The sequence below is a fragment of the Felis catus genome, chromosome C1 (assembly GCF_018350175.1).
Source record: "Felis catus isolate Fca126 chromosome C1, F.catus_Fca126_mat1.0, whole genome shotgun sequence".
In the NCBI taxonomy this organism is placed as follows: Eukaryota; Metazoa; Chordata; class Mammalia; order Carnivora; family Felidae; genus Felis; species Felis catus.
This window is the reverse complement of record NC_058375.1, coordinates 78,547,492-78,559,597: the sequence shown is the minus strand read 5'-3', so window position 1 is coordinate 78,559,597 and position 12,106 is coordinate 78,547,492. Positions and strand designations below refer to the sequence as shown.

The following is a 12,106-nucleotide window of genomic DNA, read 5'->3' as shown; positions in this document are numbered from 1 at the left end:
TGGTAGAATGTTTTGGAGTTTAAATCTATTAGATGACGTGGATCTTTTATTAAAACTCGAGGCAGGTTTGGGTCACCTGGGTGGCTCAGTTGGTTAAGCGACTGACTTCGGCTCAGGTCATGATCTCGCAGTTTGTGAGTTCGAGCCCTATGTCAGGCTCTGTGCTGACAGCTCAGAGCTTGGAGCCTACTTCAGATTCTGTGTCTCCCCCTCTCTCTACCCCTCCCCTACTCACGCTTTGTGTCTCTCTGTCTCTCAATAATAAATAAACGTTAAAAAAAAATAGCTCAAAAAAAAAAAAACTGCAGGCAGGGTCATTTTCATAGAGTGAGGCAGAATAGATATAATAATAGTAACAACCAAGGATTTATTAAGTATCTGTTAAATTTCAGGCATTGTGTGCAACTCCTTGCATAAACTTTTTTCATATGACTGCTACAACATAGACTTTAAATTTTTTAAAGATTTTATTTATTTTTGAGAGACAGATATAACACAGACTTTAAATTCGAGTGGTAATATCTATGCTTATAACAGTGTACTGAAATTGGATGGGATTAGATAACTTTACTATGGGTGAAAAACTATAAAATGAGGAGCCAGATTTTCCTGTCTTTGGTTATAAAATCCCTACTGTTTCAGACCCCTAATAGAATATTTTGGGGTTGAGAGAAATCAGGCTGCATGAAGCTTGAATGGGAAGACTACCTCATGTCAGTCAACTTAAGGTCTATATAATTTCTTAGCATGTTCTATAATTACAATAAATTAAGCAGCTAGCATATATTGAGTTCTTACTATATATTAAGGCCTGCTGCATGTAATCTCTCATTTAATACTAAAGACAACTAAATGAAAAATTGGTCTTATTTTTATATACATTTTTCAGATGAGGAAATAGAGACTCAAATATTATAACTAGTTTAGATAATGACCGAATAACAAGTCAGAGTTCAAAACCAGTCCATGCTCTATAAAAAGACTGTGCTGTACATGGGAGGAATGTAAAAGTGCACATGACACATTTTATGACATCAGGGATTTTACAGTTCAGTAAATGGTGATGGTACTTTTCAGTCAGTCTGTACTTTCTTTTGAGAACTGGAAATAGGAGTCAAATTCATCATACTCCTATATCTACTCATTTGTGTGACACTGCCTGTTGCACAATTTAATACCTTCAAGTTCTGTGTAAACATTCTTAAAGTTTATAGATATTTATTGTATAAATGAAAATATTGAGCTGTAGGAAGAGTTTTTGATATGGACCTTAAGTATTCTTTTGGATGGCTTGAGTTTTAAAGCACTTGTATACTTTTTTCTTTTTAGTATTTAACTATTTGTTAAAAAAAACTTTATCTGTAACTAATAATAACATTTTATATAATGTTACTGAGGTATAAAATGGAGAGGTAGAAATATATAAGTTTTTTCGGGTCTTTATAGTCTGAGTATTTATATTTTTAATTACTAGAATCAGATCAATAGTAACCATCTTCGAAGAGCGGAACAAGAGGTGGTCAGTCTACATGAGAAGGTGCAGTATCTTTCTGCACAGAACAAAGGACTACTTACTCAATTAAGTGAAGCAAAGCGCAAACAAGCAGAGATTGAATGCAAGGTAAATATATCAACTACCTAATGTTTTTGTCAAAATAATAATGCCTTTTTGTTTTGTCTCATTATTATCTTAAAACCAAATAAAACCAAAAAGAACTAGCTTTGTTTCCAACTTTTCCTGAACTTGGTTTGGTGGTTGCTTTCAGACAAGGTTAACTCATCATGCCTTGAGGTGGATTTCAGGCAGGAAACTTCATTTTCACCTACTTGGTTAAATGCTAGTGTAGGGAATTAAGTTAGCCAGGTGGTTGAAAATTGATATCTCTGTACAATTTTTATTTTGACTTGTAACCCTTTAAAAATGAAGTTTTAAAAATCGTAACCAAAAAGATAGGTAGTTTAGAGAGGTTAGGGCAACTCTGCTTTGATTGGTACCTTATCAGTAGACATTCAGTATTGATAAATGTTTTCTGGGTAGAAAGCAAAAGAAGTTTGTATATACCAATGGGTTGGGGAAATTGTGTGCCTTTCCCATTACTTTAATTTGTTTTTTTAAATTTTGTGTGTGTAAAGTGTTTGGATTTATAAAGCATCAAAAAATATTTGAATGCAAGTAAATTTTTTGTTGAAATTAATCTACAGTATAACAGTGGTGAGAGGGTGAGGGGATGTGGAGTGGGGTAGAAGGAGAGAGAAAGTGAAAGAGACAGTGTATGTGTGTTTGAGAGAGAGAGAAATAACTAAAGAGATGACTGTGATCTGAGCATTAGAATGGATTACTGAAGACAAGTTACAGGATTTTAAAAATAAACTAGTCATCCATCTTTCCATGGTGAGATAGCAGGAATGATGCCCTTTAGAGATTTCAGCCTTATTATTCTATGATAAGAAATAAGACTTTCAATGGCACATGTAAAGCTGTAATTCCATCAACTTGTTCTGGTGTCATTAAAAACCAAGAGTGAAGCTTGAATGGTTTATCAGTGTCACTGAAATCCAGAGATGAAATTACATCCTAATAAATATGCATGGCTGTTACAATTTACACTGACAGAAATCTGTAGGCAGTACTGAAATTTGTACTAACTTAAAATTAGTACCTCTGGAAAGTTATAACTAGACTAATTTAAAAATAAAGTGATGTGACATGAGGTTGTATCAATTTGATTCGTCTTTCTAATGTGTGATTGAGTTTTTATGATGCCGTATCGTCTCTGCTGACTTATTTTTAATAAAGAACTAAACTTAATCTTTTTTCATTACTGGTCTAAGTTTTCCTTAAACATTGGTTGATAACACTATGACTTGATTTAATATTGCTCCTCAAATGCCTTAGTAACTTAAGCTAAGTAAAGTGTCCTTTGGAAATAAATATTTGTTGAATTTGCTGATGAAAATGTATATACATATATGTATTTTTTTAATTTAAGCAATGGGCTCAGATTCAGAATTTTAGAGAATTTTAAGAACCAATATATATTTTGTTTAATCTTTAACTGTTCATTAATAAATATGTAAAATATGTTAAAGATGCTGATTCCCCAATCTCCCCCTGTGTTTACACTGTATATTGATTTATTCAATCTTTTATAATACCTTTTGTAGATTTTGAGAATGACCGGTGTGTTGTTACCCTAGCACCTAGTACATTCTAATCAAGTGTATATTTTTACCTTGTTATCTTGGAATAATAGTTCAGGAACAAACCTAACTTTTTCAAGGAAGCTAGTCCTTTAATTGTGTAAATCTGATTAATTTTCATTTATTTTTTTAAGGCTTTTATTTTTAGAGAGACAGGACGTGAGTGGGGGAGGAGCAGAGAGAGAGGGAGAATCTCAAACGGGCTGCGCCCTGTCAGTGCAGATCCCTAAGAGGGGCTCAAATTTACGAAACTGTGAGATCATGACCTGAGCCAAAATCAAGAGTCAGATGCTCAACTGACTGAGCCACCCAAGCACCCCTGATTAATTTTCATTTAGTTCTACATGATTATAGCTTATAATTTGTTGGTAAATAATTATTCAGGTTCATTTTATTTTTCATTTATGTAAAATATCAGGATACTGTTTTTAATATTAATGTTATTTTCTCTCTATAACTGTGTTTGAATATTCCCACTTAAAAATGAAACTAGTACAAGTCTGTGATCTCCAATATGAAAATTCAAAATACTCTGAAACCCAAACGTTTTCTCATAAATTTCACACCCATTGATTTGGATAATTTTTATTGTATCCCACTTGGTGTGTATTTTTATACTTTACTGTTTCATTGTGTTTAACACTGAGCATACTGTTTCATTATGGGTGTTGTTGCCACTAGAGAATACTAAGGTGCCACTAATACTACTAAGGTATGCACCTTATTACTTTTCTAAAATCTAAAAAATCTGAAGTTCCAAGACACACCTTGTGCCTAAGATTTTAGTAATGAGATTATGGGATTTGCTACATAAATATAAATTTGAAGATGACAGAAATATTTTAAATTTTCTGGTTCTACAAATATAGAGAGATATATAGACATAGATATATGTATGTCCATGAGAAAAGATGTATTAATTTTGAATTTGCAAAATTGTATGATAAGAAATTTTAAGTGAGGAAAATCAAAGTATTTTACTATGATTATAACATTATGCCTACATGGAATAATGATAGGAAGGAAACAGGAAGAAAATAAACCTATTGCTTATATATAATATAAATTTTGCTAGCTTAATACATACTCGTAATGCTTTGATTGTTTAACTGAGTATAAATCAAAGCAATCCGTCCCCTTTTACCTCATTCTGTTTCTGATTCTACCACATACCCCTTTTACTTTTTGCTAGGTAACTGCTTTTATTATTTTCTGATATATCCTTTTAGAGTTTCTTTTAGGCAAATACTAGCAAGTAAAAATATATAATTTTTCTTTTCACTTTCTTACATGAACGTTAACATACTATATGCTCCTCTTTTTTTATTTTTATTTTTTGTCACTATATTTTGTAGAGCTTTCAATATCAGTGCTTGAAGAGTCTTATTAGTTTCTAAGGTATATTGTTTTCCATTGCATGGATGTGCTATAGTATACTTAACTAGGTCCTTATTGGTGTGCACATGGATTGTTCCCAGTGTTTTGCTGTCACAGGCACTGTATAGTGAATAACCTTATACATATATAATTTCAGACATATAGAGTTATATCTACATATTCCTATAGAGGTATATCTATGTGTTCCTGTAATTTGATTGTTTGGTCAGTGGGTAAATATATTTGTACTTTCATAGATTTTGTCAGATAACACTCCTGACAGTTGTGCCATTTTGTACTTTGACCAGCAGGGCATGATAATACCTGTTTCTCTATTGTGTTACTTACAAAGTATATAGCCAGACTTTTCATTCTAAATAGATGCTATTTTAGGACATGTTTTGTATATTTTACAACAGTGATTCTCAAATAGGATTGGGAGGAGGTGAGATTATGAGACTTCAAAGAAGGATGGCATCTAATTATGTATTTGTCAAATACTTGGGCAGCTCTTATTTGTCAGTCTTATAGGCACTGGGGATTCAGTAGTGAAGAAGGTGGACACAATGTTTAGTGAGACAGTAAAGTAAAAAATACATAGGATTATCACGAATGATGTACTATAAAGTGGGAGGTAAGGAGAATTGGCAATAAAGGTGGAGTGCTAGGAAGTGGTGTCAAAGGTGGGGCGTGAAGAATAGCACAGAAGCAACCATATGAAGAGCCAGGGGAAGATCCTTGCATGAAAAAGCTCACAGAGTTCAAGATCCAAAAGCAGGAAAGAACCTGTTTGCTGAGACTTCTATAAAGCTTGAAAAGCTAATGAAATAAAGCTAGAGAAGCAGGTTGGGATTCCACTTCTTAAACATGTAAAATTTTAGAGTCCATGCTGTGGGAGGCCACTGAAGGTTTTAAGCAGGAAATCAACTGACTTTTTTTTTTTTCTGTTTTGCTGTCTTTGCTTCAGATTTCTTTTTTTCACTGTTAATTTTGAAATATATTTATGTTTACACAAAAGCAACAAAAGTAGTACATAGAGTTACCATAAGCCTTTTAATCAGCTTCTTCTAATGTTGACATCTTACATGTTAACATCTAACATGGTACATTTATCAGTACTGAGAAATGAATGATGGTACAATGTTATTACTAAACTATAGACTTTATTCAAATTTCCTCATTATATCTCCATCTCTTCCATTCTGTGACAGTTTCTTAATGCTTTGTTATTTTTCCTTACCTTGACTATTGAAGAATACTGGTCAGATATTTTGTAGAATATCCCTCAGTTTGGGATTGTCTGTTTTCTCCTGATTAGACTGAGGTTATGTATTTTAGGAAAGAATACAGAGTTGAAGTGTCCTTCTCAGCACATCATATCAGAAGACACTTCGTATAAATATATCTTACGGTTAATGCTGGTAACCTTGGTCATTTAAGTTGGTGTCTGCCAGCTTTCTCCACTACAGAACTTTTTTTCTCTTATACTCGGTTCATTATAAGCAAGTTACTAAGGCCAGCCTGCAGTCTGATGGCAGGCAGGGGTGTTAAGCCATACCTCCTCAAGGAAAATGTATTAGGGGCACCTGGGTGGCTCAGTCGGTTAAGCGTCCGACTTTGGCTCAGGTCATGATCTCGCGGTTCGTGAGTTTGGGCCCCGTGTTGGGCTCTGTGCTGACAGCTCAGAGCCTGGAACCTGTTTTAGATTCTGTGTCTCCCTCTCTCTCTCTCTCTGACCCTCCCCCGTTCATGCTCTGTCTCTCTCTGTCTCAAAAATAAATAAACGTTTAAAAAAATTAAAAAAAAGAAAAGAAAAAGAGAAAAGTATTAAAGAATTTGTGGGTATATGTTAAAACCACCACAGTAATTAATAAATATTGGGGGGGAACTATTTTAAGCCTATGCATATATGCTTAAAGTTTCAGCAACTAATTTTAGCATTTAAGCATTTATTAGGGGATACTGCTTGTAGCAATTAATGTAGTTTTTTTTTTTTTTTAATTTTTTTTCAACGTTTATTTATTTTTGGGACAGAGAGAGACAGAGCATGAACGGGGGAGGGGCAGAGAGAGAGGGAGACACAGAATCGGAAACAGGCTCCAGGCTCTGAGCCATCAGCCCAGAGCCTGACGCGGGGCTCGAACTCCCAGACCGCGAGATCGTGACCTGGCTGAAGTCGGACGCTTAACCGACTGCGCCACCCAGGCGCCCCTGTAGTTATTTTTTAAAGGAATATACATGCCATTGTGTGTGGAGGTAGGTTTAAGGTGAGTTTGGAGAGAGATGTGATATGAGATCATCAGGAAATAGCACAGGACAGAGTAGCTAGCTTGGGCCCAGCTGTTAGCATTTAAATAAAGAGAAATAGATAAATTCACAATCTATTTTTATAGAGAACCAATAAGACTTGGTGATTAGAGAGGGGGAAGATTAAGGTAAATTTTGGGTTTTTTACTTGATTAACATAATTTCATGTAATTTATAATATACATTTGAAAGTATTAATAAATTTACATAGCTAAATGTATATGTAATTTACATAAAATTTTGATTAGTATAATTTTTATAAATTGTTAATTAACATTAGTAAAGTAGTAGTTCTCTATTACTATTTTTTTTTTAGAAGGCAACCTCTTAATTTTTTTTTTTTAAATGTTTTTATTTATTTTTGAGATAGAGAGAGACAAAGCATGAACGGGGGAGGGTCAGAGAGAGAGAAAGGGAGACACAGAATTTGAAGCAGGCTCCAGGCTCCGAGCTGTCAGCACAGATCCTGACGTGGGGCTCGAACTCCACGGACTGTGAGATCATGACCTGAGCCAAAGTCAGACGCTTAACCGACTAAGCCACCCAGGCGCCCCTCTATTACTATTTTTTACTGTTTATTTTGAGAGAGAGTAAGTACATACGGGCTGGGGCAGGGCAGAGAGAGAGAGGGAGAGAGAGAATCCCAAGCAGGCTCCTGCTTGTCAGCACAGACGACTGACGAGGGGCTCCATCTCATGAACCATAAGGTCATGACCTGAGCTGAAATCAAAAGTTGGATGCTTAACTGAGCCACCCAGGCACCCCTGTATTACTTTTTAAAAAACTACTTCTACAACTTAGTGGCTTAAAATAGCAATAAGCACTAATATCCTAGAGTTTCTGTAAATCAGAAATTCAGGAGCAGCTTAGCCGGTGCTCTCTAGAGTTTAGAGTTTAGAGTCTCTTATGAGACTGCAGTCATTTGAAGGCTAACCTGAAGGATAAAGTGTTTTAGGTGGCTCTCTCCCATGGCTGGTGCTAAATTTCTCCTAAGGTTACCACCCTGTACATTTTTTATACTAATGATTACTAAATTGCAACTGAAGTAAATGGAGGAGCAAAATATTTTTGTATACTCTATATTTCTCTAACGTATTTTTTTCATATTTTGTTACTTCTGGATCAGTATAATTTGGCACAGATATTGTAGAATACAGTTTTGGGGTTTTTCTTTATGAAATTTTGAGGTAGTAGAGTTAAATATTATACTTTTCCTAGGAAGGTTAGAATTATGATATAATCTAATTTCAGTTCTCTTTAGCGTAATGTAAAAATTCATTGACATTTATTGCCTCAGAAAGAATATAATTTTTAAATATTGTCTAGCTAATATACTCTCTCAGCATCCATATTGCCTGTTAATCTGTTGTCCTCATTAGGTATTTGAAAGTTGTCAATATTTGTTCTTTTTTTTTTTTTAATTTTTTAAATGTTTCTTTATTTTTGAGAGAGAGAGAGCAAGAGAGAGAGAGTCAGCATGAGTGGGCAAGGGGCAGAGAGAGTGGGAGACACAGAATCCCAAGCAGGCTTCAGGCTTTGAGCTGTCAGCACAGAGTCTGCTGTGGGGCTTCAACCCATGAATCATGAAATCATGACCTGAGCCGAAGTCGGATGCTTAACCGAGTGAGCCACCCAGGCTCCCCAATATTTGCTCTTACATAAAAAATGAGCAGCTTTCGCAGTCAACAGTGATACAAATTTTTAATTAATTAAGTTCATTTTTATTTTAACATTTTATGCAACATTTATTTATATGAGTGCTGTTTATTTTTATTTATTTTTGAGAGAGAGACTGCGCACGAGCCAGGGAGGGACATAGAGAGAGAGAGAGAGGGAGACACAGAATCGGAAGCAGGCTCCAGGCTCTGAGCTGTTAGCACAGAGCCCAACGCGGGACTCAAACTCATGAACTGTGAGATCATGAGCTGAGCCAAAGTTGGACGCTTAACCTACTGAGCCACCCAGGCACCCCATGAGTGGTGTTTCTCAATGCTTAAAGATGGAATGCTATTCTATATATTTGGTCTTCATTTTATATCAAGTTCAGGAGATAATGGCAATTTTTTTCTCTCATTTAATCTATTTGTTATTTTTTAAATTTGAAGCAGATTACAAGTGTTTATGTTTTATTTTTGGTTTATTACATGGTTTATTTTTGGTTTATTTTGTTTCTTCCCTAGAACAAGGAAGAAGTGATGGCTGTGAGACTCCGGGAAGCAGATAGCATAGCTGCTGTGGCTGAATTACAGCAGCACATTGCTGAGCTGGAAATCCAGGTACCATATGAAAATAATAAAGGACACACAAAAATAAGGCAATAGTTTCTCCTTCCCTCTGCCCCTTTCCTGCACCATTTACATCTTCCTCCTAATAACTGTGATTGTTATTTTTTTGTGTTTGTTTCTGTTTTTTAAATTTTTTTTTTAATGTTTGTTTATTTTTGAGAGAGAGACAGAATGCGAGTGGAGGAGGGGGTGAGAGAGAGGGAGGCACAGAATCCGAAGTAGGCTCCAGGCTCTGAAGTGTCAGCACAAAGCCCAGCTCGGGGCTTGAACTCAAGATGGTGAGATCTTGACCTGAGCCGAAGCCAGATGCTTAACCTACTGAGCCCCCCAGGTGCCCCGAGTGATTGTTATTTTCAACACTTGTTCATTTCCAAGTCCATTTTTTTGGTTGTGGTAAAATACATTTAACATAAAATTTACTCTTTTAAAGTATACAGTTCTGTGACACTAAATACATTGACATTGATCTGCAACCAGTCTCCAGATCTCTTTTCATCTTGCAAAATTGGAAGTTGACCTATTGAACATGTCCTAATACCCCTCTTCCCCAAACCCCCAGAAACCACCATTCTGCTTTTCATCTCTGAATTAGACTATTCTAGGTACCTCATATAAGTAAGATGATACAGTATTTGTCTTTTTGTGACTGGCTTGTTTCACTTAGCATAATGTCATCAAGGTTTATCCATGTTGTATGTGAAAACATGTATTTCCTTTTTAAGACTGAGTGATATTCTGTTGTATGTGTATACCACATTTTGTTTATTTCTCCATTGGTGAACACTTGGGTTGCTTCCTCCTTTTGGCTATTGTGTTAATGCCGCTATGAACATGGTTGTACCCATCCGTTTGAATCCCTGCTTTCAATTCTTCGGGATTTACCCAGAAGTGGGATTGATGGATCATGTGATAATTTTGTGTTTAACTTTTTAAGGAATTGCTGTACTATTTGCCATAGCACCATTTTACATTCTCACTAGCCAATGCACAAGGTTCTTATTTCGCCACATCCTCACCAACACTTGTCAATTTTCTGGGGGTTTTGTTGTTGCTTGTTTGTTTTTTTATAATAGCCATCCTGATCAGTGTGAAGTGGTAGCTCATTGTGGTTTTGATTTGCATTTCCCTAATGATTAGTGATGTTGACCGTCTTTTCATTTGCTTATTTGCCATTTGTGTATTTTCTTTACAGAATCAGGTTGTTGTTGAGTTGTAGAAGTTGCTTATATATTCTCAGTGTCAGTTCCTTATCAGACTATAATTTGCAAATGTTTTCTACCTTCCTTTGGGTTGCCTTTTTGTTCTCTTATTGTTTTTTGATGCACAAAAGTTTTTATTTTTGTTAAATTTACCTATTCCCCCCCCACCCTTTTCAGATTTTTATTTAAATTCTGATTAGTTAACATAGTGTAATAGTGTTTTCAGGAGTAGAATTTAGTGATTCATCACTTAACATATAACACTGTATGCTCAGCACAACAAATGCCCTCCTTAATACCCATCACCCATTTATCTACCCTGTTTGTTCTATATAGTTAAGAGTCTCTTATGGTTTATTTCGCTCTCTCTCTTTTTTTCCCCTTCCCATATGTTCATCTGTTTTCTTAAATTCCACATATGAGTGAAATCATGTAGTATTGTCTTTCGCTGCCTGACTTATTTTGCTTACCATAATACACTCTACCTCCATCCACATCATTGTTTTTTAGAGTTTATTTATTTTGAGAGAGAGACCGAAAGAGAGAAAGAGCACATGGGGGAGGGGCAGAGAGAGAAGGAGAGAGAGAATCCCAGGCAGGCCCTACACTGCCAGCAAAGAGCCCAATGTGGGGCTCAATTGAACCCATGAACTGAACTGTGAGATGATGACCTGAGCCAAAACCAAGAGTTGGACGCCTAACAAACTGAGCCACCCAGGTGCCCCCATTCTCATCATTGCAAATGTCAAAATTTCATTCCTTTGGATGGCTAACTAATTTCCTACTTCTTCTTTCGTTGCCTCTGCTCTCAGTCCAATTTTGAGTGGAAGTTTATCATATTCGTACATTGCCAAAGCAATTTTCAAATGAGAATTCAAAAAGAAATGTTTTTTTTCACTCTATGTCTTATTTCTTATACAGTATAAGGTAGTAAATTTCTAATATGGGAAAAGTATTATGTTTAAAATCTTATTTCTTTAAAAATGTGTTATATTCTGTTTCAAGCTATAATAGAGTTTTTGCTACAGCATCTAGAATTTCTTCCTACTTGAAATATCCTTTGGTCTTAAATTTCAGTTCAGAATTTGCTTAGTTTTTAAGACATATATATTATAGCCTTATCTTTTGATCTGCATCAAAAGTAATTAAAAACACATTATGATTTGTGTAAGTTTATAAAAAGATAGCTTTTGTATTCTGTTGGTAATATTCCCTGTAAAGTAACACATATGCAGGAAAACTTTAGACATGAACTGACTGCATAATATATTTGTAATCAGCAATTTAAATCATGGTATCACAGGCAGTTCTAGTTTAAGCCTATAGTTTTCCAACATTAAGAAAATTATAAAATTTTGCTACATTTCTGTACATCTTAGTCACAAACAGCAAGATTTATATCACTCTTTTTATTTATTCTGAAATAGTAATTAAAACGAAGAGCCTGATATGCGGCATGTCTTGTTTAAAATGAAATATAACATCTGTTTTGAAAAATAGAAAAGAAAATGCATGAAATTTTCACCATCAGGAGTATGTTGGCATCAAATGGCTTTTGATTAAATAATCACTGGCATCCTAATTGCTAAATTCATTGGCACTTTTTCAGTATTTATCCTGCTTGAGTTTATTTCATTTGTCATTGTTAGCCAATCATCCTCTTTACATTCTCTCCTCTCTTGGCTTTCCTGCACCACTCACTTTTGCCTCTCTTCTTTCTTGTTTATTGTTTTTCAG

General features: G+C 35.1%; 1 protein-coding gene across 20 annotated transcripts in view; it reads left to right on the top strand.

Moving 5' to 3' along the window:
* The window catches only part of EVI5 (ecotropic viral integration site 5), a 241,613-nt gene that overhangs the window by 157,615 nt on the left and 71,892 nt on the right, over nt 1-12,106 (top strand). For all 20 annotated transcript variants that reach the window (XM_045036203.1, XM_045036194.1, XM_045036193.1 and 17 more), the window contains 2 exons: nt 1,475-1,621; nt 9,066-9,161. In XM_045036203.1, the coding sequence (XP_044892138.1) occupies nt 1,475-1,621; nt 9,066-9,161 (243 nt within the window). The remainder of the gene's footprint in view (nt 1-1,474; nt 1,622-9,065; nt 9,162-12,106) is intronic.